We start from the raw sequence: 25,178 nt of genomic DNA on the forward strand, positions 1-25,178 counted from the left end.
AGATATACAATAAAGTTTGTAAATTATAAAATACATTTTAGATTTTTATTTAATCAACCAACACGGAAAAATGGAGGATTTAATTATGATGGTATTATGTTTATTATTTTTTTTAAAAAAATACGTGTGAGAGAAGGAAGGCGAGTAGCGAAAACGCTTTATGCGTTAATCTGTACTCGCGTTTGAGAGAGGGGAAAAAGGGGAAGGCAGCGAAAAGGAGAGGGGAACCTATGGGCTCTTCGCTAAAGCGGTCTATAAAAACCGACGTAATTAGCCCCACGAATCGACACTCACTCCCAAACCCATCGGAAAAGTGCATTTCATAATTCTTCTTCTTCTTCCAACTCCTGTTTGGTTCTTGATTTTGTATACTCCTACCCATGGAGTCGCACGTGCAATTCAGCGAAACGAAGCCGTTTTGGACCAATGAGAAGCACATGCACTTCTTGAATTCCATGGAAGCTTCTTTTGTGCGATCAATGTTCAAAAATCGGAACCATCGCCGCCTTCTACGGCTGGACCGCCACCTGTCGGACACCGCAGACTCAACCCTAGATTCGCCTCATAAGAACAGAAAAAAGCATTCCATCTCCGGTGAGTTTAATGCTAGCGTCTTTTTGTCAGTCATTTTGCAGGTCTTTACGCCTTGTTTGGATGCACGAATATAATGAACGCAAATATAGGATTAGGGTTGGAGTAGTTCTTGGTTAACGTTAAAGACGCATTATTTTCCTATATTTGGGGTTTTTATTTTATTTTATTTTATTTTGACTCAAATGGACCAACCAACCAAACAGCGCCTAAACAACACGACTAAAGCGGGAATAGTGAATATTCCCTGTGAAGATATTTATGTGTGATTTATATATCACAATAAAAATCAATTTTCTTTTTTGTTATTTATTTATTTATTTATTTTCTTTTTAATGACTTACGGCTATGATCCAGTAGGTACCAGAATGGACGGTAGATCTAGCAGGAGATCAAGACGGATACCATCTCTACCGCACACTTCAATTCAAGATCAGGTCATTATAAATATGTCCAACTCTCTTGTCTTTATTTCCTTTTAATCTTATCTTTTTCAATCAAAATTACGCTCTTTTTGCGGCTGGTTTCAGCATTTGTTCTAATGCCACGTGGATACAAACTATTAACTTATTTAGGTTTAATTAAATTTAAATACAAATTTTTTGATATTTTAAACAATAATATAGATATTTATAGTTAAATTATTAAAATAAAATGGCATGCTTATGTGGTATGGCAGGTGGTCCCACAGATGGAAGAGAGAGCAGTTGAAGACGAAGATGAGAGAGACCATCCCATGTCACCTGTCAACTAATAAATATAATATTAATTATTATTATTATTTCAGCTGCATTTTTTTCCCATTTAGTTTCTTCATTTAATCCTCGTGTCTTTTCACTTAGTTTGTTAATCTTCAATTAATGATGGGAAATGAGTGAAAGCGTTAATTTAATTGGCTACCTTAGGTAGGTTAAATACAATAAACGAAGACGAGGGTAAAATTGTAAATAAATGGAATATTCAAAGATATATATATATATATATTTTTTTTTTTTTTAATATGTTTTTTATTTTCCAAGATCATAAAAGACCATGTGGGGTTATATTAATAGGAAAAGGGAGTCCATCGCCAATTCTGATTGGGAATATAATATAAGATAATATAATATAAATGATAGTATAGTGAAAGGAAGATATTTTATTTGGCAATGTGGGGTTGATTTGATTATGATTGGTTTTTTTTTTTTTTTTTTTTTTTTTTCAATTTTTCTATTGGGTACAATGGAAAGTCATAAGAGTGAATGTGGATTATGTGGGGATAATGAAAGGGATTCATGAATATAAAGTTTGTTGCCTAATCTTATCTTATATATATAGGGGCAATTGTGGAAAAAAAAACCATAAAGACACTGGAAGTGAACCCAAATAAAGTGGACCTTGGGCCGAGCCGATTCAAGCCCAATGTTGGAGAAATTAAAATTAAACAAATAAGAAGAATGAAATAATCTACGTGGCCGCCTACGTGGAATGATTTGGATTTGGGGTAACCTTTTTAGAAGGACGGTGACAGCTTAAATGTAATTTATTTATTTTTAAAAAAAGAAAGGCGTAGCCTTTCGAGGAAGTTTCTCAAATCGCCGCACATTCTATTTCTCGTCGCTTCCAAGATTAAAAATATCTTTTCGTTCTCGACCACGAAGCTTCTAGAATTGCAATCCCTCCAATGCCATTACCGGAAAATTCGCACATAGAAGCTTTCTTTAGGGCTTGGGAGCTGCCTGCGATTGTTCCGGGATCTGATTTGGGTGATTCTTGTGGCGTCTCCCATGGGAGAGCAGAGCGCCAAACCGTCGCCTAATGGAGGTGATTCACAGAGATCTATGCCCACTCCTTTCTTGACCAAAACGTATCAGCTTGTTGACGACGAGACAATCGACCATGTCATTTCATGGAACCACGACGGATCTACCTTCATCGTTTGGAACACCATCACTTTTGCTACAGATTTGCTGCCCAAGTATTTCAAGCACAATAACTTCACTAGCTTCCTCCGCCAGCTCAATACTTATGTAATCAATCCTCTACTGGATTTCAATTTCGTTGCTCTTTCCTTCCAAGCCATGGTGGATTTGTTTTTTGATTGCTGGATTTGTTTTTTTTCAGGGATTTAGAAAGGTTGTATCGGACCGTTGGGAGTTCGCGAATGAGTGTTTTCGCAAAGGTAAGAAACAGCTTCTTTGTGAGATTCAGCGTCGGAAGTTTCATACTCTGGTGCCGTCCACGACTCCGCCTGCGCAACTACTAGCAGTGACGGGCAATTCTTCTAGTGAAGAACAAGTGATTTCGTCTGATGGGACTCCGACGAGAGCTTTTGCAGAGCTGATCGGTGAGAACGATCGGCTTAGAGAAGAGAAAGCAAAGCTTAAGGAACAATTGGTTGAGATGAAATCTCTGTGCAACAACATCTTCTCGATGATGCCGAGCTTTGTTGAATGTCAATTCAAGAGCAGTTTCAAAGTGAGAGACAGCGTTTTAACACCGGCAAAATCGCTCGATCTTTTTCCAGTGAAGCGGCCTTCCGGCGAAGACGAAGCGGGAAAGACGAATCAGATCGGCGCGGCCATCGGAGCGAAGCGGCCGAGGGAATACAGAGAGTGGGCGACGGAGATAGCGGAGGACGATACTACTTTGAGACTCCAACCACCGGATAGATCGGAAGTCAAATCAGAACGGGTAAATTGTCATAAAAAAGTTGATGATCAGAAAACGTGGCGTAATCAAGTCCACTGAGAGTCATCAAATGGATCTGTAATTAACGGCTAGGATAATAATGTATCGACTTTTCAGGTTCTTGTTCAAGTAAAATCAGAGATGCAGGGAATCATTCCATCCCCAAATCTGGAAAAAGATGGCACGTGTGCCGCCATTACAGGGGGCAAATTAAGAAAGTTTCAAAGCACATTAAGCGTTAATGAAACTTCATCACCATTTTCTCCTTAGCTTTAGATTAGATTAGCAGCAGATAAAATGTTAACACAAATGTGAACATTTTGAGCATATACTCCTAAATACTTCTTTACAGTGTTATTCTCAGCTCAAAGTAAGAACCTTTCGTGTTACCCTTTACACATCTTTGATCCCTTTAAGAAACTTCAATACCTGAAGCATGGAAGGTCTGTTAGCAGGATTTTCTGATAAGCAAACACAAGCAATCTGAAGGGTTTGAAGCATCATATGCTTGGAATCAGCATTCAGTACTGTGGCGTCAAGAACGTCTGCAGCCTGCCCCTTGTTGATCTTCTGAAACACCCAACCAACCAGGTTTCCGCCCTCAATCTCTTTAAAGTCGGGTCCTGTTGGTTCCTTCCCAGTTACCAATTCCAGTAGGATTACACCATAGCTATAAACGTCCCCCTTTGTAGTGGACCTCCCACTCTGCCCGTACTCCGGCGGGATGTAACCAAAAGTTCCAGCAATCTCAGTTGTGACGTGAGTCTCACAAGCACTGATCAGTCTAGCCAACCCGAAGTCGGCGACTTTTGGTTCGAAGTCTTGGTTGAGGAGTATATTGCTTGCTTTAACATCCCTATGAATGATGTGGGGGATGAATCCATGGTGAAGAAATGCCAATCCACGAGCTGCGCCTGAAGCGACTTTAAATCGAGTCTCCCAGTTAAGGATTTCGAGAGTACCGATTCGGTTTCTTAGCCAAAGATCCAAACTACCATTCACCATATATTCATAGACTAGGAGCTTCTCCTCCCCAAGAGAACAGTAGCCAAGTAGTGGTACAAGATTATTGTGCTTCACTTTGCCTATGGTTTCCATTTCAGCTATAAATTCTCTGTGCCCCTGTGTTTTTGCTTCGCTTAGTTTCTTCACGGCAACAATTTTTCCATCAGGTAATGTGGCCTTGTACACTGTCCCGAATCCTCCATCTCCAATGATGTTTGTTTTACAGAAGTTATTGGTTGCTTCGAGAATATCAGCCAAAGTTAATTTCAGAAGGGGTTGCTCGAACGTGGCTACATTGATGCTTAAAGGCTCTCTCGATCTGCTGCTGCTGCTTAAGAAATAGAGATTGGGGTCTATGAAACATTTTAATTTGCTTTCCTCCATTTCCTCTGGATCGTTCTCTCTCTGGGTTCTAATGATCCATCTCCGCATGGCGAATGTGATAGTTAGAACGATAAGAACACTAACAATGATGATCCCAGCAACGCTCCAAGCATTCAATGCTGCTGATCTCTCCAAGATTTTGATCCGGCAATTCAAACCCATGATTCTTCCACAAAGGCCTTTGTTACCCACAAGTGAACTTTTGGATAGATTCTGGCAAATACCACTTCTCGGAATTGGCCCTTCCAGACTGTTGTCTGCCATATTCAGGTAAACCATATTGACAAGGCTGCATACTTTCTCTGGAATTTCTCCTGAGAACTTGTTATTTGAAACATCTAAGTATTCAAGTTGCATAAGATCCCCAAAATCTGAAGGGATTTGCCCTATGAACTTATTTCCATGAAGATCCAAAGTTGTCAAGTATGAAAGGTTGCCCAATGTTCTTGGAAGGACACCCTCAAAATAGTTATTACTCAAATTCAAAGTTTCAACCTTCCATGTCATGGAACTTGGGAAAAGTTCAACAATCTGACCAGAAAGCTTGTTCTCCTGTACATAAAGCCCGACAAGATTCAACATGTTGGACAGAGAAGAAGGAAGATCACCATCCAACTCATTAGAACTTAAATCCAAATGAGTTAGAGCTTTCAGATCGCCAAGAGCTCTTGGAACTGAACCAGATAATTTATTACCAGTCAAGTTCAACTTTACCAAGCTACTCAAATGACTAAAGCTTTCGGGGATTGTACCCACCAGGTGATTATTCCATAGATACAGGCCTTGGAGCTTGAGAGCATTGCCAATCTCTGTGGGAATAGGACCAGTAAGCATATTGCTAGACAAATCCAAGGTTGTCAGGTTCGTTAACTGAGAGAGAGATCTAGGAATCTTTCCAGAAAGTAGATTATTATTCAGCAAAAGATCAACTACAACAACACAATTCCCCAGTTCGTCAGGTATGGTACCAGACAATCTATTATGAGACAGATCGAAAACACCGTGATGCTGAACAAAGCTCAAATCAGGAATAGTAACCTGTCGAAAATAAGCAGAGGGCTTGGAAGGTATGGCTCCAGATAACATGTTGTGTGACAGAACTAGACACTGTAATTCAGTAAGGTTAGCAAGTCTTTCAGGAATCGACCCTTTTAGACTATTGTTTCCAAGGTCCAACGTGGTAAGTGAAGTGCAATCTGCAAGCATGGTAGGAATAGTTCCTTCAAGCAGATTGGAATTCAAATTTAGAACTGAAAGAGCTGTGAGATTTCCAATCTCATCTGGTATACCGCCTGTCAACCTATTGCTGCTGAGAACAAGCCTCTCAAGTGAAGCTGCATAGCCAATTTCTGAAGGGAGATGACCCTCCAACAGGTTATTTGCGGCAGAAAACTCCATTAAATCCACTGAGTTCCATATATTTCTAGGTAAACAACCTGTAAAATTATTAGAGTCAAGGTTGATTACCATTAAGGAAAGGTTTGAGAAGTACTCTGGTATTGCCCCAACAATCTGATTGTCTACCAAAACCAGCTGCGTAAGGTTTCTACACAGCACAAATGTATCATCAATCGTACCCGAGAGGAAATTGCTGTCAAGATCAATCTCCATCAAGGATGCAGCATTACAAATTTCTTTAGGTATTGGACCTGTCAACAAGTTATTGCTCAAACTCAGGTGATTAAGCATCGAGCAATTTCCAATCTCAGGAGGGATTTCCCCCATGAGATGATTACTCGAGAGTAAAATAGAATCAACATGATCCCATTTGCCAAGCCAGGAAGGTAATGACCCAGAAAGCTGATTCTTCTCAGCAGAAAATGTCAACATGGGAAGCTCTGAAAGCTCTTGTGGCAACACCCCAGATAGAAAGTTGAATGAAAGCATCAATGTTTTCAAATTTCTGCACCTCCCGAGCTCAGCAGGAATAGAACCATTAAGCTGAGTGTAAACCAGATTCAATATAGTTAAGTTCTGTAACTCACCAATCGATTTCGGGATAGAACACCCAAGTGGGTTGTATGAAAGGTCCAGTTTGCTCAATGATTTCAACTTGGATAGTTCGTCAGGTAATGGACCAGTTAAAGAACAAGAAGGCGAAAAAAAGTTCTCCAGCAATACAAGGTTACCAACTTCAGGAGGCAACTCACCGGAAAAGTGGTTAATGCCGATATAAAGATCAGTCAAATGCTGTAGGTTTCCAATTTCAGGTGGGATTGAACCCGAAAACGAATTGTTTGAAATGTCCAGCGACGTTAAAGATTTAAGGTCAGTATAGATAGTTAATGGGAGTGAACCTGATAAAAGATTGTTACCGAGGTCCAATGATAAAATCCTCGTCAGGTTTCCGATGTGGGGCGGGACATTTCCGGCGAAGGCATTGCTGGAGAGGTCAAGGGTCCGTAGCAGCTTCAAATTTCCAAGCTCCGGCGGGATTTTACCTGTGAATAAATTAGTCCCCAACTTGAGATTCTCCAACTGAGTCAACTCGGTGAGCTCGGTTGGGAAATCACCGGAAAACTGATTATCGCCGAGAGCGAGCACCTTCAAGTTCCGAAGATTGGATATCTGAGGTGGGATTGAGCCATAGAGAAAGTTGTTTGAAAGGTCAAGAACAGAGAGACTCGAAATGTTGAAAAGCGACTGAGAGAGTCGGCCTTTGAGCGAAAGAGATGAAAGAGAGAGCTCTGTAACTCGACCGAGCCGGCAAGAAACTCCAGTCCAAAAGCAGTGAGGAAGTGATGAGTTCCATGGCAGAATTTCGGAGGTCTCAAGCGAAGCTTTGAAAGAAATCAAGCTTTCCCTGTCGATAATAATCTCATTCTGGTGTATAATACCATTGGAGCTCAAAATGCAGAGCTCGAAGTAGACGATGAAAATGGGAAGGAAGCGTGTCAACTCCATACCCATATGAAAGATTATGATATCTCAATATTTCACAAACCACGACTGCAAAAAAAATGAAGATGGGCAACCTTAACTTCCATGGCTGTTGCAGAGAGAGATGAAAAGAAGGGGAAGAAGAAGAAGAAGAAGAAGAAGAAGAAGAAGAAGGTTACGACCCATAGCTATAACGCAGCATTGAAAGGACTATGGCAAAAGAAGGTTGGTCAGAGAGGAGGCGCAGCTCACATGACTTGAAGGATGGTATGGCAACGGCAATTCTGTTTTTCTTCTACTTTAGGCCCTCCAAATTCCCTGATATTACTTTTGGGTATTTATTTTGAAGTCCTCCAAGTCCTCAAGAAATTTGAAAAGGGGTCCCTCATAACACTAGACCAAGTCATAAATTCAAGGTTTTGTGGAAGACAAACAAAACAAAGCTGTGTATTGGGGGATTAAAAAAGCAGTCTTTTTGTCACTTCCATTCCCTTTTCTTTGTTCTTTATTCATATTTTGATAAAAGTAATGGTTTTTAGGGTTATGGAATAGGGAATAGAGAATAAAAATGAAAGCTTTTTAGGGTTTGTGGGTTTTGCAAATGCTCCCACCATTGTTGGCTGTGATTTCAACTCTCTAAATACCTTATTCCTATATGCATTTATTCCAATCTTTTTTGTTAAATTATTGTGGAAAGAATCAAAATTGGTCAAAAGGGTAGAGAGGGTGACAATTATTTTGTCAGCTATAGACTTGTGTTTGTGGGTTTTAGGGTTTGGATACTTTTTTTTATTTTTATTAGGTCACAAATACCCCAAAAGGAGGGCTCAATTGTGTGCATATCAGCATATATAATCCATGGGAGAGGCATTGTCCTTTTTATCTTTTGGTACAAAACAACCAAAGAAGTCTTGACACGAGTTTCAAATACAATTTGGGTTCCATTCGAGCTATAAGAACTTCTAATAAAAGTACATGGTTCATACTCTATCTTAGAATCTTTTTAGACCTGCTTCCTATTTTTTACGGTTCTCATTTACAAACAAATAGTACGAGCATTAAAATTTCTACTGGTTCTTAGCTTTACACTTTTTGAGGGAGATGGTTCTATGGTTAGGTATTGGACTCTATCTAACCCTTGTCCTTCTTTATTAGGCTATTTCATTTTTTTAAATGACTAGCTACTTTAGTTGTACTCGAACCCCACCTACAAACTTGAGGTTTGCTGAAATTAAACTTTGAAATTTAAAATTCTAGGGTCGTGGTTTGAAAATGTGATGTAGATTTTAACGGGAAGTAGTCGTAGAACAAGTTGATAATAATGAAAGTATAGCAGTATTAGATTCGAACACCAATCCTAATACGTAAACTGATTTGATGCAATCTCATTTTCAAAACAACCATAGTAGCTAATCTGATGTTAGGAATCTACCGATGGTACGATATTGTCCACTTTGAACATAAGCTCTCATGGCTTTGCTTTGGGTTTCCCCAAAAGTTCTCATAAGCTCTCATGGCTTTGCTTTGGGTTTCCCCAAGAGTTCTCATAACAATGGAGATGTATTCGTTTACTTATAGACCCATGATCATTCCTTAAATTAGCCCATGTGAGATCCTTAAATTAGCCCATGTGAGACTCCCTTCCAAAAGCTGATTGATGATGGAAGCTTATCAATCCCTTCAACAATGTACAACATAGAGTGTGCATGATCCTTTCCTAAATTAGCAAACCGCTGATAGATGATAGAAGCCTATCAATGACAGAAATCTAACGCTTATAAATTCAATAGTTCTTCCGTGTAAACTCATACATCAGAAATTACTGTGGTATCCCAATAATTTAAAAGGGCTAGAAACCTCAAATATTTAGAGTTATGAAATTGGATTGAAAAGAAGATGTAAAATGGAATCATTTGGGCTTTTTCATCTCACCGACCAAACATTATTATTATGAACAGTTGTAGTGATTTTCCCGAGAAAATCCGAGGGAGAAAAGAAAATCACGTAAAAATCTTGGGTCATCGCTGAAACTTGATGATTTTCAGAGAACCCCCATGCATGTCATTAATACTGATGAACACAGCAAAAGAAAAAGGGTGAGAGAGAACTTGTTGTCTCTCATAACACAATAGAGATTTTCCGGGAAAAAGAAACAGAGAAAGAGAAAAAAATGTATAAAGAAAAAGTTAATTGTTTTAAAGGGTGGGGAGTGGCAGGCCCAGCAGTGGCAATTAGAGAGCATTTCAGGAAACATGCAGACCACAAGTGCAGTCTGATAGGAAGAGATTTGTGGAACAGAGCAAAAAACAGAGCATTGATCATTGATAAGAAGAGATTTGTGGAACAGAGCAAAAAACAGAGCATTGATCATTGAAAGGGAAAGGGGGAAATTTAAGAGAGGGCAGGAAAAGGGTATTGAAGTATTGGGATACTGGGAGCGATATCATTGTGATTGTGAAAGGACGTTGCGTAAGTGAAGCAAAAGTTGAAGTTATGTGTTGTTCTCAGGTTTCTCATCTTTCCATGGCTGCCATTGCCATCCCCTTCGCGTACCTACACACTTCTCTGTACGGCTAAGTATGGTTCTGTAAGTTTGATGGGACAGACGAAACTGACAGTAGTAGTTGGGATTGGGAACTTGTATTCTTAAATACAATGACTTGGGTTGGTCTGTACCAATAAGTCTTCACTCTTACAAACTAGAAACAGATAATGTCACCATGTCATCCGAGAATATCGAAGCCATTTTGATTTTAAATTCTAAACATGGGTCATTACAATTATATGTACAACTATATGAAATGAGTTTTTAGACATTGGTGTGTTTTTAGACATTAGATATGCTTAATGATCACTACTATGAGCGAATCATTCAATGTATGACTTTAAGGGTGATCTACTCGTAAAAACTTAAACCTTTTAATCTATAAAATAAGTTATTATTGGGTGTGTTTGGTAATTTTTTGAGTGTGGAGGGTAATTTTACAAAAAAAAATAGAAATAAATAACTTTGAGTAGTTCATCTTGTTAAAATTAAAGGTAAGAAAAAAGGGAAAAAAGAAAAAGTCAAACTTTGACTTCATCTATATGGGCCTTGCATTTTGGGCTTTTCAGTGCTAGAAATGGGGGCCCATAGATAACCACATCACTACTTCAGAAAATAAAGGCCCATCATTACTTGATTGGACCCAAAGACTGATCTTAATTTGACAAGCCCATATCAGTATACGGGCCCATGCATCTCGGCCCATCAACTGGGCCCACCTCGTATAATCGTTGGATATATACTCCAAGAGTATTTTTAATAATAACGCTAACTTCAACTTAACTTAACTATGAATTAAAAACGACAAATGTCTGAATCTCAATGGATATATATTTTTAAACTAAAAACATAACAACATTTAAAAAAATAAAAATAAAAATCTTATTATTCAATGGTTGTGTTTATTTTAAACTTAAAATCACTTATAAAAAATATTCGATAGAGTTGCGATTTGTTTGTTTGGCTATTCGTACTAAGATTGAGATGCTTGAAAACAAAGTTTACCTGAATAATTTGACACTATGCATATATATATATATATAATATTCATGCTACTTTATTTTATTTTATTAAGTTTTTTATTCACGGTCTTATTTGTCCAATAAATATATGATTACATTAATTAAGACCATAAATACTCCAACAATCCGAATTCCTTAATCCAAAAATAAAAAATAAAAATCTTGACATTGAAATTAAGAATTTATTAGAAACGATCTACAGCCAAACAATTATTTTTCGAATAAATAATGGTTAAGGAAATTTAGTGTATTGAATCTTTCAAATCAATCACAACTCTCATTTTTGACGAATGATAATTGTGTAACGGGTTGAAATTCATTTTGATTAAGATTGACGTAAAAAAGATGGAAAAGCATCTTAGGATAATGATAATTGATATAACTTAAAAGAATAAATTATAAAATATTTAAATTTTCAATTTTTTTATCTATAATATTTTTAAATTAAATTTAAAAATATGATAATCATTCCACGATTAAATAGATAAAAGCAAGTAATTTTAGGACGAGCCTGCCACTTCTAAAAATTTAAAAAAAAAAAAAAAAAAAAAAGTTAAAATATTATTTTAATACTGTTTAATTTTATTCTTTATAAATTTTAAATTTTAAAATCTGAGTCTTAACTTTTAATAAACCTTAATTCTTATAAGTCTGACATTTCTTTATTTTTTTAATTGAAATTATTGTCATGTTTTTGCTAATTAATAATAATTAACCTCTAATCGGTAATACAACGGTATTTTAACCAAAATCTTTTTAAACCGTAAAATTCAAAGATTATCCACAAAAACGAACTCATTTAATAGCAATATGTTATTTCTAATTTAAATCAAATACACGTGTCAAACAATGACTGCTCGAGATTAGAATCAGCCTTACAAAACTTGCCACGTAGCTGATTTGACCCAAATTCGGATATATATTCTGGATGACTAGGTAGCGATGCCTTTCCCTCGTCTACCTGTCTGTCAATCCATCAATATTATTATTTTTTCTTTTTCACAAGGTCAACATATACTACCATTTTCCGTCTTTTTCTCTCTCTATCTCTTTCATTAATCCACTTATTTTATCTTTTAATATTTAAAATTTATTATCCATTTTCATCTGTTAGGTACGATTATCAGTCTCACAATTTTAAAATGCCTCTATTAAAGATAAATTTTCATATAATTTTTAAAATGTTTCGTTCTCCTTGTCATAATAAATAACGATACATAACGAGTCAAAACAAACAATATTTAGTAACTAAGTTATTAGATCGGATTAGGTTGGAGAGCGGTAATGGGATATTCAGCACTACACTACAAATAAGGCTTGCGAGTGAAAAAAACGACAAGTTATTGGTGGAGACCTTATATGAAAAAGAAGTTTTCTTTTTATTTTTTGAAGGAAAAAAATAATAATAAAAAAGGTGGCGGCGGTCCGAAGTGATAATTCAAACAAGAATTTTTGAATTAACGCACAATTGTTTCTTTTTCAACGCAATACGTGTCAAGCTTAGAGAGGCTAATTCGATTCGTTTAATTATGGGCCCCATTTAAAATCTTCCCATGCTGGTCCCACCAAAACCTTTTCTATTTTATTTATTATTTTATAAATAAAAATATCAACTTGTATATACTAAAATGAGATATATTTTCCCTTAAATAATGTTCATGTTCGACGTGTTAGTTTTAAATGGTTCGTTTTTTATTATTTTAAATTCATTTTTTTATAGGAACAAATTATAAGTTTATATATATATAAAATAAAATAAAATTTAATTCTTGAGACGTGACAAATCAAAAAAAAGTTTATAAATTCATTACTAGAAAGTGAAATTGAGAATCAAAAGCATATAGCATATGCGATTATATATATTTATATATGTTTAACGATGGAATCAAAATCAATTTTATTCATTTTCTAAAATTTTAAAACGTCAATTTAAAATGGTGAAATGTAAATAAAAAAGAAAAATAAGTATTTTTTTCCTCCTCCGCCGTCTACTCTATCATCCCGACACAAACATTTTATTTGTATTCTATATGTCACATTAGGATTATAATTCCATTTGAAAAATTAAAATAATTAATCAATTTGAGAGAAAAAAAAAAGCATAATATATATAATGAACGAAAGAATTGATGGAATCCCATTTGTCAAAGATATTGTATTATAAAGTGAGTGAATAAAAATAATATATTCTTCACTCTAATAATCCCAATATTCTAAATACGTGGTGCATTTTAACATTAAGAATTGACATTACCTTTCATTTGCTTAACTTTTGGCCGATAATAAGAATAAATCTCCTGCGACCAACTCACCAACATACCTTATATTTTTATTCAATTTATGACTTCTACATACTTTATAAAGATGATTTGGAATTGCTTAAATTTAAATGGAATCGGTTGAAAATGAGTGTTGATATGCATACACCCACTCCTATAAATACCATCACCTTCTTCTCCAACAACCACAATTATTTGAGGTTGGAATAAGAAGCAATAGTAATAGTAATATATAAATGATGTCAAGGGGTGTGATAGAGCCACTTATTGTGGGGAGAGTGGTGGGCGACGTGGTTGATTTGTTCTCTCCAAATGTGAAAATGAGTGTGGTTTACAACTCCACCAAACAAGTCGCCAATGGCCACGAGCTTCCCCCTTGTTTTGTTTCCTCTAAGCCACGCGTTGAGGTCGGTGGCGACGACATGAGATCGGCTTTCACTTTGGTATCTCATTTCCCCCGCCCTTCCTCGCTTCATTTCCTTTCATTTTAGTGTTTTAAGTAAGTAATTGGTTATGTTGTTAGATTATGATCGACCCAGATGCTCCAAGCCCGAGTGATCCTTTTCATAAGGAATACCTTCACTGGTTTGTGCTCTAAACACCTTTATTCTCGAGTTTTGAGGTGCGTGTATGACTCAAATATAACCATCTCTCTTTATTGTCTCTCAGGATGGTCACCGACATTCCTGGTACCACCGATGCTTCTTTTGGTATGCTACTTCCTCCTCCATCCCCTAATTAAAGGATTGATTGTGAGTTTATAAATAACTAATACATCTCCGTGGCTATGAGACGGAAGAGCTTATATTCAAAGTTGGCAATATCGTATCATTGTGGAGTTTCGTGATTACTAACAAGTTTGAGTGCAGTTTCTTATTTTCGTACTCTTGATTTGACGCAGGAAAGGAGATGATGAGTTACGAGAGTCCGAACCCGCTCATTGGGATTCACCGTTACGTGTTCGTGTTGTTCAAGCAGCACGGGCGGGAGACGGTGAGATTATCATCGTGTTCAAGACAACATTTCAACACAAGAAAATTCTCAGAGGCGAATGGTTTGGGGCTTCCAGTGGCCGCAGTTTACTTCAATGCTCAGAGAGAGAAAGGCACAAGAAGAAAATGATATCAATGTATTGTGAAACTGCCTAAGAAGCTAAGTTAGTGGTCATTAATATTGTGGTTTCATTAGGGCCTTTGTTCTCCATCTCTGTTTCTTGTCTCTTAAGGTTCTTGTATTGTCTATTATGAATAAATTCTCTGTTTGGCCCCTCAAATTTGTTGTTCCAATTCGACTATAATTTTGTGTTCATAGTTCGTATTTTAGTTCTTTATCCCAAGATTTGATTGTTTACTTTTTAATTTAAAGCCATATTCTCTCGCATCATAACCTTTAAATTAGATTATTTGATTCCGAAGTCAAAATTTCTCTCCATAAAAATTGATTATTCATTCTATCTTCCATTCTTTCTCTACGAAAAGAAATTATTCATTCTTTTATATTAAATTATCAAAACTTATCTTTAAAGTATTCCTTCACATGAGATGAACGTGCGAATCTATCTAATATCTCCATCTCTAAATTGATACAAGATATTATACTTTAATCAATATACTCTAAAACCCTATATCTAATTATCCTTTTACTCTCGGGTTACTTTCTCTCTTCTAACTCTATCGAGACGGAAATGTTAGAAAAATTACTTTTTTTTTAAAAAAAAAAGATATTATTATTAAATTTTTGTTTAGTTTTAGCAATTTTGGAAAGATGGACGATAAAAGGAGATTATTGAAGGTTTGAAAAGGAAAGAGAGAGGGATACAAATTGAGATGAAAAGTGTCCTATGGCTATACAATGCTATGCACATAATTGAAGTAGGGTTGGGGGTGTGTGTAAGAATCTGATTGGTTGGCATTATTTAGTAGGGTAACTTTAAGGATCCAATTGGTGACAGGCAGCGTCTATAGCTAAGTGGTCCTAAATGGATACGTGGCAACCAATGAGATGGGTTCTGACGGCGTGTCTCTCTCACCACCCAATCAGTGAATAGTGAGCATATAAATGTTTTGCTGCTGTTTTCTCCCAAAGTTCCCCAACTTTATTGTTATTATCATTTTTTTTTTTAATTTTTATAATTTGGGCGGCGGACAAAGAGGCTTCGTCCACTTGCATGTCACATGTATTTCCTTAAATCAATCAAATCAAATGTTTACACCATGGGAACATATCACTTGAAGAAGTATTATTAATTTTTAAATTTTTGAATATTTTAATTTTATTAATCTTACTTAAAGATTTATTAGTTTAAATCTTCACCAAATTAAAATAATTAAATATTAACTAAATAATTAAATATTCAAATTAATTGTTCAATTATACCATCGCCAAAAATGTTAGAAAATGAAAATAATATACGTATGTTGAAATGGAGATAGAAAGAGAAAAATAGGCCCACAGAGCCCATCTTAAGAAAAGTTGGGCCTTGGATGGATGAGTTTAAGTAGGTTAGTTCTAGTGGGCCTTACTGGGCCGAATTCCATGGAGACCCCGGGTTACGAGGGAGGGAGTGTGGAACATTTTTTACTCGTTAGATAAATTAGCCAATCCAATTCGCAAATTTCTCGTGGAGAATCTACACCATGATTCCCACAAAAATAAATGAAAAATTTTGCAAGAATGAGGATGAAATATTTGATGGAGACGGAGACGGAGACGGAGAAGGCTTCTCCATCTCCACCCACACCCTGTTCAATAGACATCTCTATTTGTGAGTATCGTCAAGTAATGCGGATATGGGCGGCTCACAAATTTGTAAAGCAAAACCAAACTGTAGGCATTTTTTGAGTTGGAGAAACAAGTACATAACTGCAACACAAACAGTTTCACAACACACCAGGAAAACAACTCAAGACAAACATTCAGACAAGTTCTCCACACTGGTCATCGAGTCAATACCCGAACCGAACCGAACTGAACCGAACCACCCACCCAACCAACCAGAACAATACAGACTTGTATAAACCCGAAACGAAATCCCATATTCACGGTTCGTTCTTGACTAGAAACCGCTGTTTCGACAGTTCTCTGCCTGAGCTTTTTTCATGTCCATTCTACCATCTTTCCCATAAGCTTTGCATATGAGCCTACCCTTACCTGTCTGACAAAAGAGAAAATAAAGAAAGAAAAAAAAGGCACCAAAAGCTTGCTTTCTGAGCAAGCATTATTATGATACTTGAAGGGCAGTTTTGATCTTTCGAATGGTGCAAAAAATGAGATTGTTAACCGTCTCAACCGACTCGACCGTGAGTTTGGCCGTTGGAAGATTATTCACCAGAATCTGGAATGCTACTGTGAGCAGACATCCATTATCATGCCCACTGTTCATGCCTGACTTCATCGATGCGTCTTTGTCGTTGTTTGTAGCATTGGGGAGAATTGCAAATCCTGATGGTAATAGCGATACGTAAGCGGAATCTCCTCCACGCATCATCAAACTAACCGAGGCTGTGTCGACTGGAGCGTAAACAACCAGTGAGCCTGATATATCAGTCCAAGTCTCTTGCAATATGAACATGGTGCTATCATTAGCATTCATGGGCTGCAAAACATGAATTTTAATCTTCAGGATAACAACTCAACAATACCAATCAATTTATAGACACAATTCAAGATCGCTCACATTAGCACGTAGGAGAGAAACACGGTTATCCGCATCCTGGCCTTTCGAGATACGAACCATCTCTAGCATTGGCCTACTGTTGGATAAAATATCCCACTCACTCCGTAAGCGATCATCTTGCAAGAATGCAAACAACCTCTGCTGAGTTACAGGCATCCAAACTGAAGTTGCAGCACTCAACACGATACCCGGTGGCTCGCCAGGCTCGTTGATGCTCTTTCTAGCCATCACTTTTACATCTTCACTAATATTACCAACAACCAGCTTGTCCCACTTATGTAAACTTGAACTACAAAGCCCCGAACAGAATTTATCCACCATACGCTGCGATAGCTTCAGCATACTTCTTCTACCGCCCGGAGATATTCCTGTTTTATATCACAAATGTAAGAACGTGAAAGCAAACACACCGTGCAAGGATCGAGTAACGAGAAAAAAATGAGACCTGCAGGATCTTCAGTGGGAATAGTAGAAGACATAAGAATCGCCAAACATTCGCATTGTCTTTGAAGGTTAGCAAGCCACCGTTGTGAACCGAAACCGATGCCTGAACTAATTAACTGGCGGTAAAGCTGGTGTATAACAGTCTCATCATATTCTGTATGTTCCACCCATGTTACCTACAACTAACAAACCATCCATGAATATGGTGACACCAAACAAAAGGAACACGTGAGATTGAGAGGTACATCTTGGTCGAGATTACATGCAGCTTAAACTAGTTGAGTTATGCTTAAATTGGCTTTTAAATCCTTATAGAATAAGTTAAGAAATCAATGTATTCCGAAATCTTGACCTGCAGATTTCACGTAGTACTTTAATACATAAAACGGCTGTCTCGTATTTTTAAAATGAAGACAAAACGTCAGCGTGTCTCCTGAGGTTCTATGTTAGATGTCAGTAGACCAGATCTAGGTCATACACTCCCGTGGACCGAAAACAAAACAGCATCGATAACGGGCACAGAAGCAAGGCATCAAACAAAAACTAGATTAACATATTCATAAAAGGGTGCAGATTCCTAAGTTAAATACTATACTATATCTCAAAAAGCAGCCCATTATGGTGGATAATATTGATAAATAAGTCATGTTTGGGTGTGGCTGCCGGAGGAAATCCATGTTCCCAACTGCATAATATTTTAATCTCTAACAGACTTGAAAGAAAAGAAATCTGAAGCTCGCAATTACCTTGGAGAAACCATTAGGCATATCTTCCACAACACAGCCTGAAGGGAGCCTCCTGCAACCGAGAAACGTGTTCGAATCCGAACCTTCTCCAATGGAAACATCAACTACAGCCCATAAACCATCAGCGTGCTGCCTGCAGAAGCGAAGGAACTTAAGCGTACGCACGGGAACCAGCGGGGAAAGTACTCGGAGTTCAGCATGCATCTGAATAAATGAATGTTTGTTAGTTTATATACGTATTATCCGCACATTAATGTCGTGAGAGAAGGGGAGGGTGGGGTGCATAGAGAGATACCAATTGTAATGCACCGTTTCTAGTTCCACACATGCCACTAGTTATCACGTCGATTGTCGTAGCTCTAGCGATCAAGCAAGGAAACATTTCTGCCCACCGGTTCTATTTTAAAGCCAAACGAACAATGTGTTAGTCTCTTATCAAAGCATTTTAACAATCAGTATGTTTTAGCATTAATCTATTATAAAAGGTGAAAATACATACTGCATCCATCAACGTCTCGACAAGTGCCAAGCTGTTGATGATGACCATTGTAGAATCTCTGGTGGCCTCTGTTGTCCAATTAATGTGCTTCATGCCAGCTGAAGAAGGAAAAGTCCTTGAATATTCATCGAGGTTCAATGTCTCTCTGCTACCACCATCCCGACTTCTGATCCAAAGGGGGGCATCCGTTTGAGCCATCTCAACTAACTCATTCATAGCTGCCAAAGCAAAATCCACATATATTGTTCTGTCAAGTGGTATATCATTGCCTGAGACGCCTATTTCGGGCTTACTAATAGGCATCGCAGGGCCAGCACCGAAATGTCCATTTCCCAGCCCCATAGAATCAGAAACGGTACTCGACCTTCCGATTCCACTTCTTCCAACAGACAGTTCCAAGCAAGAGTCAGAACTTGGTGAAGAGCCCTGATTGCCAAAGGGTGAAGAAACTGGCCAGCCCAAGAACTTGTTGGTGACAGTATATAACCGGTGCAGTTCCTCTCTTAATCTGGCATTCTCAATTCTAAGATGGTGTTCTTCAAATGATAGATGACCAGGAATTGAAGGGCCACCACAAGTATTACATGTTGGATTAGCAATAGCATCCTTCATCACACTATTCTCGGCTCGGAGCTTATCGTTTTCTTGCTTAAGAATTGCATTCTCATGGCGTTCTATTTGTGTCTGATACATTTTCAAACATCGTACGTTATATTTACCTTCTTTGCCACGAAATTTTATGAACAACAGGATATGCAAATGCACACGAATAACGGTTAGCTGTTTACCTTCATCTGTGTTCGACGATTTTGAAACCAAAACTTCACTTGCTTTGTCTCCAAACACAGCCTCCTACTAAGTTCACTTCTTTGTTTATCATCAGGATGAGGGCATTCCTTGAAGAAACTAAACCAAACAACAAAAAGAAAGAAAAAGAAATCGAATTACTACGCATGTGCTACCGAAAGCCAAAAGGATCAAAAGAGCAGATTAAAAGATGTACATCTCAAGCTCTTGGATCTGATGGGGAGTATGCCTATGGTACTTCTTCCCTTTCGGTTGTTGTTCGTCGTTAGCGTCTTGATCGTCCCCAGATAAAGCACCATCAATGTTGTCGCTGCCTGATCTGCTATCATATTCATCTTCCCTCATCCTCACAGCTCCACTCGGGTCAAAGCCATCTCCAAGCAGACACACTTCACCATAACCATCCATTTTCCTCTGCAACATAAACCAATCAAACAATTCATTTGCGGACAAGAAAGGATCCTAAAACTAATGCATAACACATGAAATTGGAACAAAATGGTTGATGAAAACAATGAAGCGATACACATGGAAGTGGAACAACATGGTTCATACAGTGGAAGTGGAGAATTCAGAGGAGCTAGGAATTGAACTGGGAATAGGCATGATGATGAGGTTGTATTAGCCACGGCTCTAGATTTCAGATCAAACCCTCCAAAATTCAACAGATTTACACAATTATTTCCTTTTTTGTTTAGGGATTCCAGGTTTGCTTAAAGGCTTAAAAAATGGGAGTTCTAAGAGATAGAAGTAACCGTCTGGTTGATTTCTGGGTTTGACTATAGCAGAGTAATGAGATATTGAGCACAAACAGACACCAAAGTCTACATTTCTCAATAGAAAACAGAAAGTTAAAGCTTTTTCCGCGTCAACGCCCATGCATGAATCGCGACTTTTTTCACCTCTCTGTCTCTTATCTTTTGAACACTTTCTCCGTCCAGAAAATCAGTTGCACAACAGTACAAAACCCAAGAGGAACAGGACAAAAAAAGTCCTCTTTTTCCTCGTTTCCATCCAGTTCATATCTCTCTACCAAAGAAGGCCGATACAGTATGAAACAATACCCTAACATTCAACATTCTTGACCCCATATTTGTCAGACCCAGATTGAGAAAACAAGAAACAACCCAACAAGAAGCCAAAGGAAGACAAAAACGCCAAACAAAGAGGTTGCAAGCTTTTGTTTTCGTCTCTGTTTTCATATTCACACTGTACGCCATGAAATTTACATTACTAAAGATGAAAGACGTAGAAAAGAGAAACAGCCCATTGTTCTTCCTCTATCAGAGAAGCGGAAATGGAAGAAAAAAGTAGGAAGTGCATGCAAAAAGTGAGACCTTTTAGATTGCTTAAACGTGAGAGACAGTGAAAGGCAGAGAAAAAGGGAAGAAGAACAGAGTTCCGCCAAGAAATTAATGGAATGGAAGTTTCAGATTGTCGCGATGGGATCGGTGGAGGAGACAAAGACGTATAAAATATTCATAAAATCCTTCTCTGGTCGTGAGCTGAGCTTGATTGTCACTGAAGATCATGAGATTAAGACCCACAAATTAAAAATTCAAAGACAGTAACTTTATTAAGTTCTGTAGCTGACTTACAGAAAATCAAATCTTAAAAGAACACTCAAATGGGTGTTCTTCATACTATTATTTATAATCTTCTTTGAATCATAAATACGTTTACTTTACAATGCCCAAGTGACTTCTAGTTTTTCCTTCGATATGTATGAATTACATAATATAATACAATATTTAATACCCAAATCTCAGTTTTTTGAGAAAATGGAATATACCTTTTAACACAGTCAAACGTCTGATTGGTTGTCCTCTGTCGTGTTACGGACTGGGGGATCAGGTGTGTGCAGAACTACGTTAAGCTGGTGTTGCCACCAAGTTATTTTCTCAAAAATTAAATATCTTTCAATTTTACATTTTTTTTTTCTAAGACTTAAGACCGTCCACTAAGTTAATGAATCATGGCGGACCAAGATGGCATTCACCTCCAAGGTATCTCAGAGAAGATGCAGCTAACATCATCTATGCTTCACATTTTGCTTCGCCAATTCGAGAAGAGAAAGTGAACTGATTGCGCCTTCACTCCCAATAAATACATTTCATAAAAGCTCAAAAGGGCTTCATCATCACGCCCATTCTGAGCATACCCAGATATCAAAGCAGCCCAAAAAACTACAATCGACATTCCATTATCAGGGGGAATTCCATGAACCCCCGCGCCGAAATAAAAAGAAGGAAGAAAACCCGCCATTTAATCAACCCTGAAACTAGTTTCCTTGCATCGGCTTACGCAGAAGGACGAAATGAAGGGCAAAGATTTCGAAAGAAGAAAAGAAAAACAATCTTTGAAGATTTCGTAAAGAATAATGATACCAATAGCAAAGAAACAAAAACAAACGCGGGCTGGTGGAGAGTTGGTGCGTTGCGTTTGATTTCACTTCGTAAACGACATATCGTCTCATTGGCTTGCAAGTAGCAAAATAAAGTTAAATAAATGGTACGATCAGTCGCCAAACCGTTGGCGACCCCACTCCCGAGTCCCACACGAACTGGGGTGAACAAAAAACGCGCTAGTGGTTCAGATTAACCGCGAAAGGAAACTTCTTGTAGTGGGATGAAGTGTGGGGAATCAACAGAAAGTGAAACCCCACGTACCCAGAAACCTAATACGCCATTTTCGTTCGCAATTCTATCAAAATGCAACCCACACCCTCAACCCTCCACTTGTAGATTCAACGACGATCTGAATTCCCCCACTCGAATTCTATTTTTTAACTGATCGATCTTGCGAGGGCGTATAAGATCGAAATGCAGAGGATCCCTGATCACTATGGCAGTTGATCTCTCTTCCTTTTCACTTCATAAAGACCCTTCACCAAACCTCACCATCCCAACTCACCCGCATCCAGTTTCGGATTCAGGGGGCGACGGAGTTTCAGAGAGAAAAAAAGTATGGCGAGGCAGGATATTGAGAGCAGGGAAGTGGCTGGGGGAGTAGCGAAGAACAGAGGAAGTACTAGCTTTTCCTCTTCCTCTTATGTGATTGAAGATACCGAAACCCAATGGACTTCATGGCTTGTTCCTATGTTTGTTGTGGCTAATATTGCTGTGTTCGTTGTGGTTATGTATATCAATAATTGCCCCAAGCACAATGATGGTCTCCATGGGAAGTGTGTGGCTAGGTTTCTAGAGAGGTTTTCTTTTCAGCCTTTGAGGGAAAATCCTCTCTTCGGCCCTTCTGCTGCCACGTAAGACTTCTTTTACTTCCCTTGTTATATTCCACTTGTGTTAGAATTTGTTATCATCGCGTTGCTTGTTTGAGAAATGGAATGTTATTTTGAATATGGGGTTTGATTAGTTGTAGTTATGTAATTAAGTTTTGATGTTTATTCTGAAGTTGTTTCTTGCTTAACCATTGTTATTATGTGGTTTTGTCTAATTTGCTTGGTTTACTTATAATTAAAACCCCTGCGATCAATAGTTCGAGAGGACTTTTGCGGAATTATTGCTTGGGGCACGGTTGGGTCTTAATTAGAATCTCATTAATTGCTTCTGTTTATTGAATTTCTGATAGATTTGTGGGGTTTTGATTTCTTTTGTACTTCTTCACAATGCCTTCTGAATGATGAATGACTTGTCCAAGTAGCTTTATAGATGAGCAGTAGGGAGAACAATGCATATTAGTTAGCATTGAAGAAGGCTTTTGGATACACTTTTTTCTAAACTTGAGCTAAGTGGTGAACTTTCTTGGTCTTAAGATGGACGATTGGAATGTCTTTCAAACTTGAAAAGAACCAACAAATATGGAGTTCTTTCTTTTATTGCAGATTGGAGAAGATGGGAGCTCTAGAGTCAACTAAAGTTGTGAATAAACATCAAGCATGGAGGTTGATTACCTGTATCTGGTTACATGCCGGTGTCTTTCATCTCATTGCTAACATGCTATGTCTGGTCTTTATTGGCATTCGCCTTGAGCAGCAATTCGGGTTTGGTATGTGCTGTTCTTTCCTTTATGAACTTAATCTTCTCAATAAGGTAATCCTTGCTTTTAAATCGCTAACTTAAAGGAATTTCTGCTATTAAAAGTGTCTAGTCTTCTATTCAAAAGCAATTTAGATTCTTCTTCAGATGGTTAAAATATCTACTTCCATCCATTTCCCTTTCATATATTATATGTAGATCCTTGCCAGATGCATTAACATATAGCATATTACCCATATAATAATTTATTGAGAGGCTGTTCTTAGGAGAATCAAGCCTATCGTGTACTGTGAGATCCCACATCGGTTGGAGAGGGGAACAAAACATTCTTTATAAGGGTGTGGAAACTTCCCCTAGCAGACACATTTTAAAAACCTTCCGGAGAAGCCCGAAAGAGAAAACCTTAGTGGGCTTGGGCTGTTACACATACATTCTCTTTTCACTCCAAGAGAATAGCTGTTGTACTTCTTTTAAGGCTTACTTTTTTGTGGCTGAAGTATCTTTACTGCAGGCTGATTTGTTCCTGTAATCACTTGTGCAGTGCGAATTGGAGTTATTTACTTGGTCTCAGGATTAGGAGGGAGTGTACTGTCTTCTTTGTTCATTCAGAACAACATCTCTGTGGGTGCTTCTGGTGCTCTTTTTGGTCTTCTTGGAGCAATGCTTTCAGAACTGTTCACAAACTGGACTATCTATACCAACAAGGTTGTAGATTTTAGACAAGAGAGCCAAATGCATTACCTTTTACATAATAAATCCAACATAGTTTCTCTCGCGTTGTTTATGTTTGATCCTGTGATGTATTTGGTGCATCTTACTTCTATAGGCTGCAGCATTGATCACACTTCTGGTTATTATTGCCATTAATCTCGGGATTGGAATTCTGCCACATGTTAATAACTTTGCCCACGTTGGCGGATTTTTTACTGGATTTCTACTTGGATTCGTGTTGCTTCCCCGTCCCAAGTATGGATGGTTAGAGCAACGGAATCTTCCCGGTGGTGGAGTTGGTCTGAGTTCCAAATACAACACTTACCAATATGTTCTGTGGATTATTTCAGCAGTTCTACTGATTGCAGGGTAAGTCCATGCTCATATTTTCTTATGTAATCTCTGAAATTTATATATAGACATGGGAAGAGCACTGAATCAAAATGGTGATTTTGGCCTTGCTGCTTTTGTATAATTGTCTTGGTATCAGAACAAAATGAATCGTTTGCATGACTGCATACCAATTGGTTGTAAATATGCAGGTTCACCGTTGCGCTGGTGATGCTGTTCCGTGGGGAAAATGCGAACAGTCGCTGCCATTGGTGCCACTATTTGAACTGTGTTCCCACTTCAAGATGGAAATGTGATTAGCAATATCTTTAGAGAGATTTCATCATTTGGAGAATTAAATTTCTCCTGTAATTGTGCAGTTCATTAGAAATATATAGTCAGCACGTACAGTTTCTAGTTGCTTAGATGAACAATGGTAATGGTGCTATATGGAAGTATACGCTATTGTTTATGGGTTGTGTTCTCATCACTTGTAGTAATGGTTTGTATTGTTTCCAACAACTTTGGTGATTTATAAATATGAACAGATATATAAGCAAAAGCAACTGCTAGCCAAATACTGAATCATATCCC

At 37.8% G+C, this 25,178-nt stretch overlaps 6 protein-coding genes across 8 annotated transcripts; 4 read left to right on the forward strand and 2 right to left on the reverse strand.

The window, feature by feature from the left end:
* Positions 1-61: 61 nt before the first annotated feature.
* LOC111810184 (uncharacterized) lies at positions 62-1,372 on the forward strand. Its single transcript, XM_023696790.2, has 3 exons — positions 62-594; positions 949-1,028; positions 1,271-1,372. Exons 1-3 carry the CDS (start codon positions 381-383, stop codon positions 1,343-1,345), a joined length of 369 nt encoding a protein of 122 aa, XP_023552558.1. The 5' UTR covers positions 62-380; the 3' UTR covers positions 1,346-1,372.
* Positions 1,373-2,326: 954 nt separating this feature from the next.
* On the forward strand, positions 2,327-8,011 carry LOC111810183 (heat stress transcription factor B-2b). Its single transcript, XM_023696789.2, has 2 exons — positions 2,327-2,600; positions 2,695-8,011. The coding sequence occupies exons 1-2, from the start codon at positions 2,358-2,360 to the stop codon at positions 3,319-3,321; spliced, it is 870 nt and encodes a 289-aa protein (XP_023552557.2). The 5' UTR covers positions 2,327-2,357; the 3' UTR covers positions 3,322-8,011.
* Positions 3,500-7,560, reverse strand: LOC111810182 (uncharacterized). Its single transcript, XM_023696788.2, has one exon. The coding sequence runs from the start codon at positions 7,558-7,560 to the stop codon at positions 3,655-3,657; it is 3,906 nt and encodes a 1,301-aa protein (XP_023552556.2). The 3' UTR covers positions 3,500-3,654.
* Positions 8,012-13,552: 5,541 nt separating the features above from the next.
* LOC111810451 (CEN-like protein 1) lies at positions 13,553-14,649 on the forward strand. The gene is made up of 4 exons (XM_023697157.2): positions 13,553-13,819; positions 13,900-13,961; positions 14,046-14,086; positions 14,278-14,649. The coding sequence occupies exons 1-4, from the start codon at positions 13,613-13,615 to the stop codon at positions 14,496-14,498; spliced, it is 531 nt and encodes a 176-aa protein (XP_023552925.1). The 5' UTR covers positions 13,553-13,612; the 3' UTR covers positions 14,499-14,649.
* A 1,525-nt stretch (positions 14,650-16,174) lies between these two features.
* LOC111810066 (homeobox-leucine zipper protein ANTHOCYANINLESS 2) lies at positions 16,175-21,082 on the reverse strand. Of its 3 annotated transcripts, none has more exons than XM_023696613.2 (9): positions 20,886-21,082; positions 19,745-19,962; positions 19,530-19,647; positions 18,742-19,425; positions 18,538-18,639; positions 18,243-18,446; positions 17,498-17,672; positions 17,053-17,420; positions 16,175-16,971 (listed from the first exon to the last, which is right to left on the reverse strand). In XM_023696613.2, exons 2-9 carry the CDS (start codon positions 19,954-19,956, stop codon positions 16,597-16,599), a joined length of 2,238 nt encoding a protein of 745 aa, XP_023552381.2. In that variant the 5' UTR covers positions 19,957-19,962; positions 20,886-21,082; the 3' UTR covers positions 16,175-16,596. The 3 variants fall into 3 exon arrangements, with proteins under 3 accessions (XP_023552381.2, XP_086973807.1, XP_023552380.2); XM_087117681.1 differs by lacking the exon at positions 20,886-21,082 and adding an exon at positions 20,451-20,813; XM_023696612.2 differs by lacking the exon at positions 20,886-21,082 and adding an exon at positions 20,104-20,429.
* Positions 21,083-22,166: 1,084 nt separating this feature from the next.
* Positions 22,167-25,056, forward strand: LOC111810067 (RHOMBOID-like protein 2). Its single transcript, XM_023696616.2, has 5 exons — positions 22,167-22,810; positions 23,390-23,553; positions 24,085-24,248; positions 24,370-24,623; positions 24,797-25,056. The coding sequence occupies exons 1-5, from the start codon at positions 22,515-22,517 to the stop codon at positions 24,903-24,905; spliced, it is 987 nt and encodes a 328-aa protein (XP_023552384.2). The 5' UTR covers positions 22,167-22,514; the 3' UTR covers positions 24,906-25,056.
* The last annotated feature ends 122 nt before the right edge of the window (positions 25,057-25,178 follow it).

Source organism: Cucurbita pepo, chromosome 14, assembly GCF_057944985.1.
Source record: "Cucurbita pepo subsp. pepo isolate OVF chromosome 14, ASM5794498v1, whole genome shotgun sequence".
Classification (NCBI taxonomy): Eukaryota; Viridiplantae; Streptophyta; class Magnoliopsida; order Cucurbitales; family Cucurbitaceae; genus Cucurbita; species Cucurbita pepo.

Coding starts and splice junctions, on each gene's coding strand:
- LOC111810184 (XM_023696790.2), top strand. CDS start 381: ATGGAGTCGCACGTGCAATTCAGCGAAACGAAGCCGTTTTGGACCAAT. Junction 595..948: donor AAAAAAGCATTCCATCTCCG/GTGAGTTTAATG, acceptor GCTATGATCCAG/TAGGTACCAGAATGGACGGT. Junction 1,029..1,270: donor ACACTTCAATTCAAGATCAG/GTCATTATAAAT, acceptor GTGGTATGGCAG/GTGGTCCCACAGATGGAAGA.
- LOC111810067 (XM_023696616.2), top strand. CDS start 22,515: ATGGCGAGGCAGGATATTGAGAGCAGGGAAGTGGCTGGGGGAGTAGCG. Junction 22,811..23,389: donor TTCGGCCCTTCTGCTGCCAC/GTAAGACTTCTT, acceptor CTTTTATTGCAG/ATTGGAGAAGATGGGAGCTC. Junction 23,554..24,084: donor TGAGCAGCAATTCGGGTTTG/GTATGTGCTGTT, acceptor TCACTTGTGCAG/TGCGAATTGGAGTTATTTAC.
- LOC111810451 (XM_023697157.2), top strand. CDS start 13,613: ATGATGTCAAGGGGTGTGATAGAGCCACTTATTGTGGGGAGAGTGGTG. Junction 13,820..13,899: donor TGAGATCGGCTTTCACTTTG/GTATCTCATTTC, acceptor TTATGTTGTTAG/ATTATGATCGACCCAGATGC. Junction 14,087..14,277: donor TACCACCGATGCTTCTTTTG/GTATGCTACTTC, acceptor GATTTGACGCAG/GAAAGGAGATGATGAGTTAC.
- LOC111810066 (XM_023696612.2), bottom strand. CDS start 20,154: ATGCCTATTCCCAGTTCAATTCCTAGCTCCTCTGAATTCTCCACTTCC. Junction 18,640..18,741: donor TCGAGACGTTGATGGATGCA/GTATGTATTTTC, acceptor GCTTTAAAATAG/AACCGGTGGGCAGAAATGTT. Junction 17,421..17,497: donor TCCCACTGAAGATCCTGCAG/GTCTCATTTTTT, acceptor GATATAAAACAG/GAATATCTCCGGGCGGTAGA.
- LOC111810182 (XM_023696788.2), bottom strand. CDS start 7,560: ATGGGTATGGAGTTGACACGCTTCCTTCCCATTTTCATCGTCTACTTC.
- LOC111810183 (XM_023696789.2), top strand. CDS start 2,358: ATGGGAGAGCAGAGCGCCAAACCGTCGCCTAATGGAGGTGATTCACAG. Junction 2,601..2,694: donor TCCGCCAGCTCAATACTTAT/GTAATCAATCCT, acceptor GTTTTTTTTCAG/GGATTTAGAAAGGTTGTATC.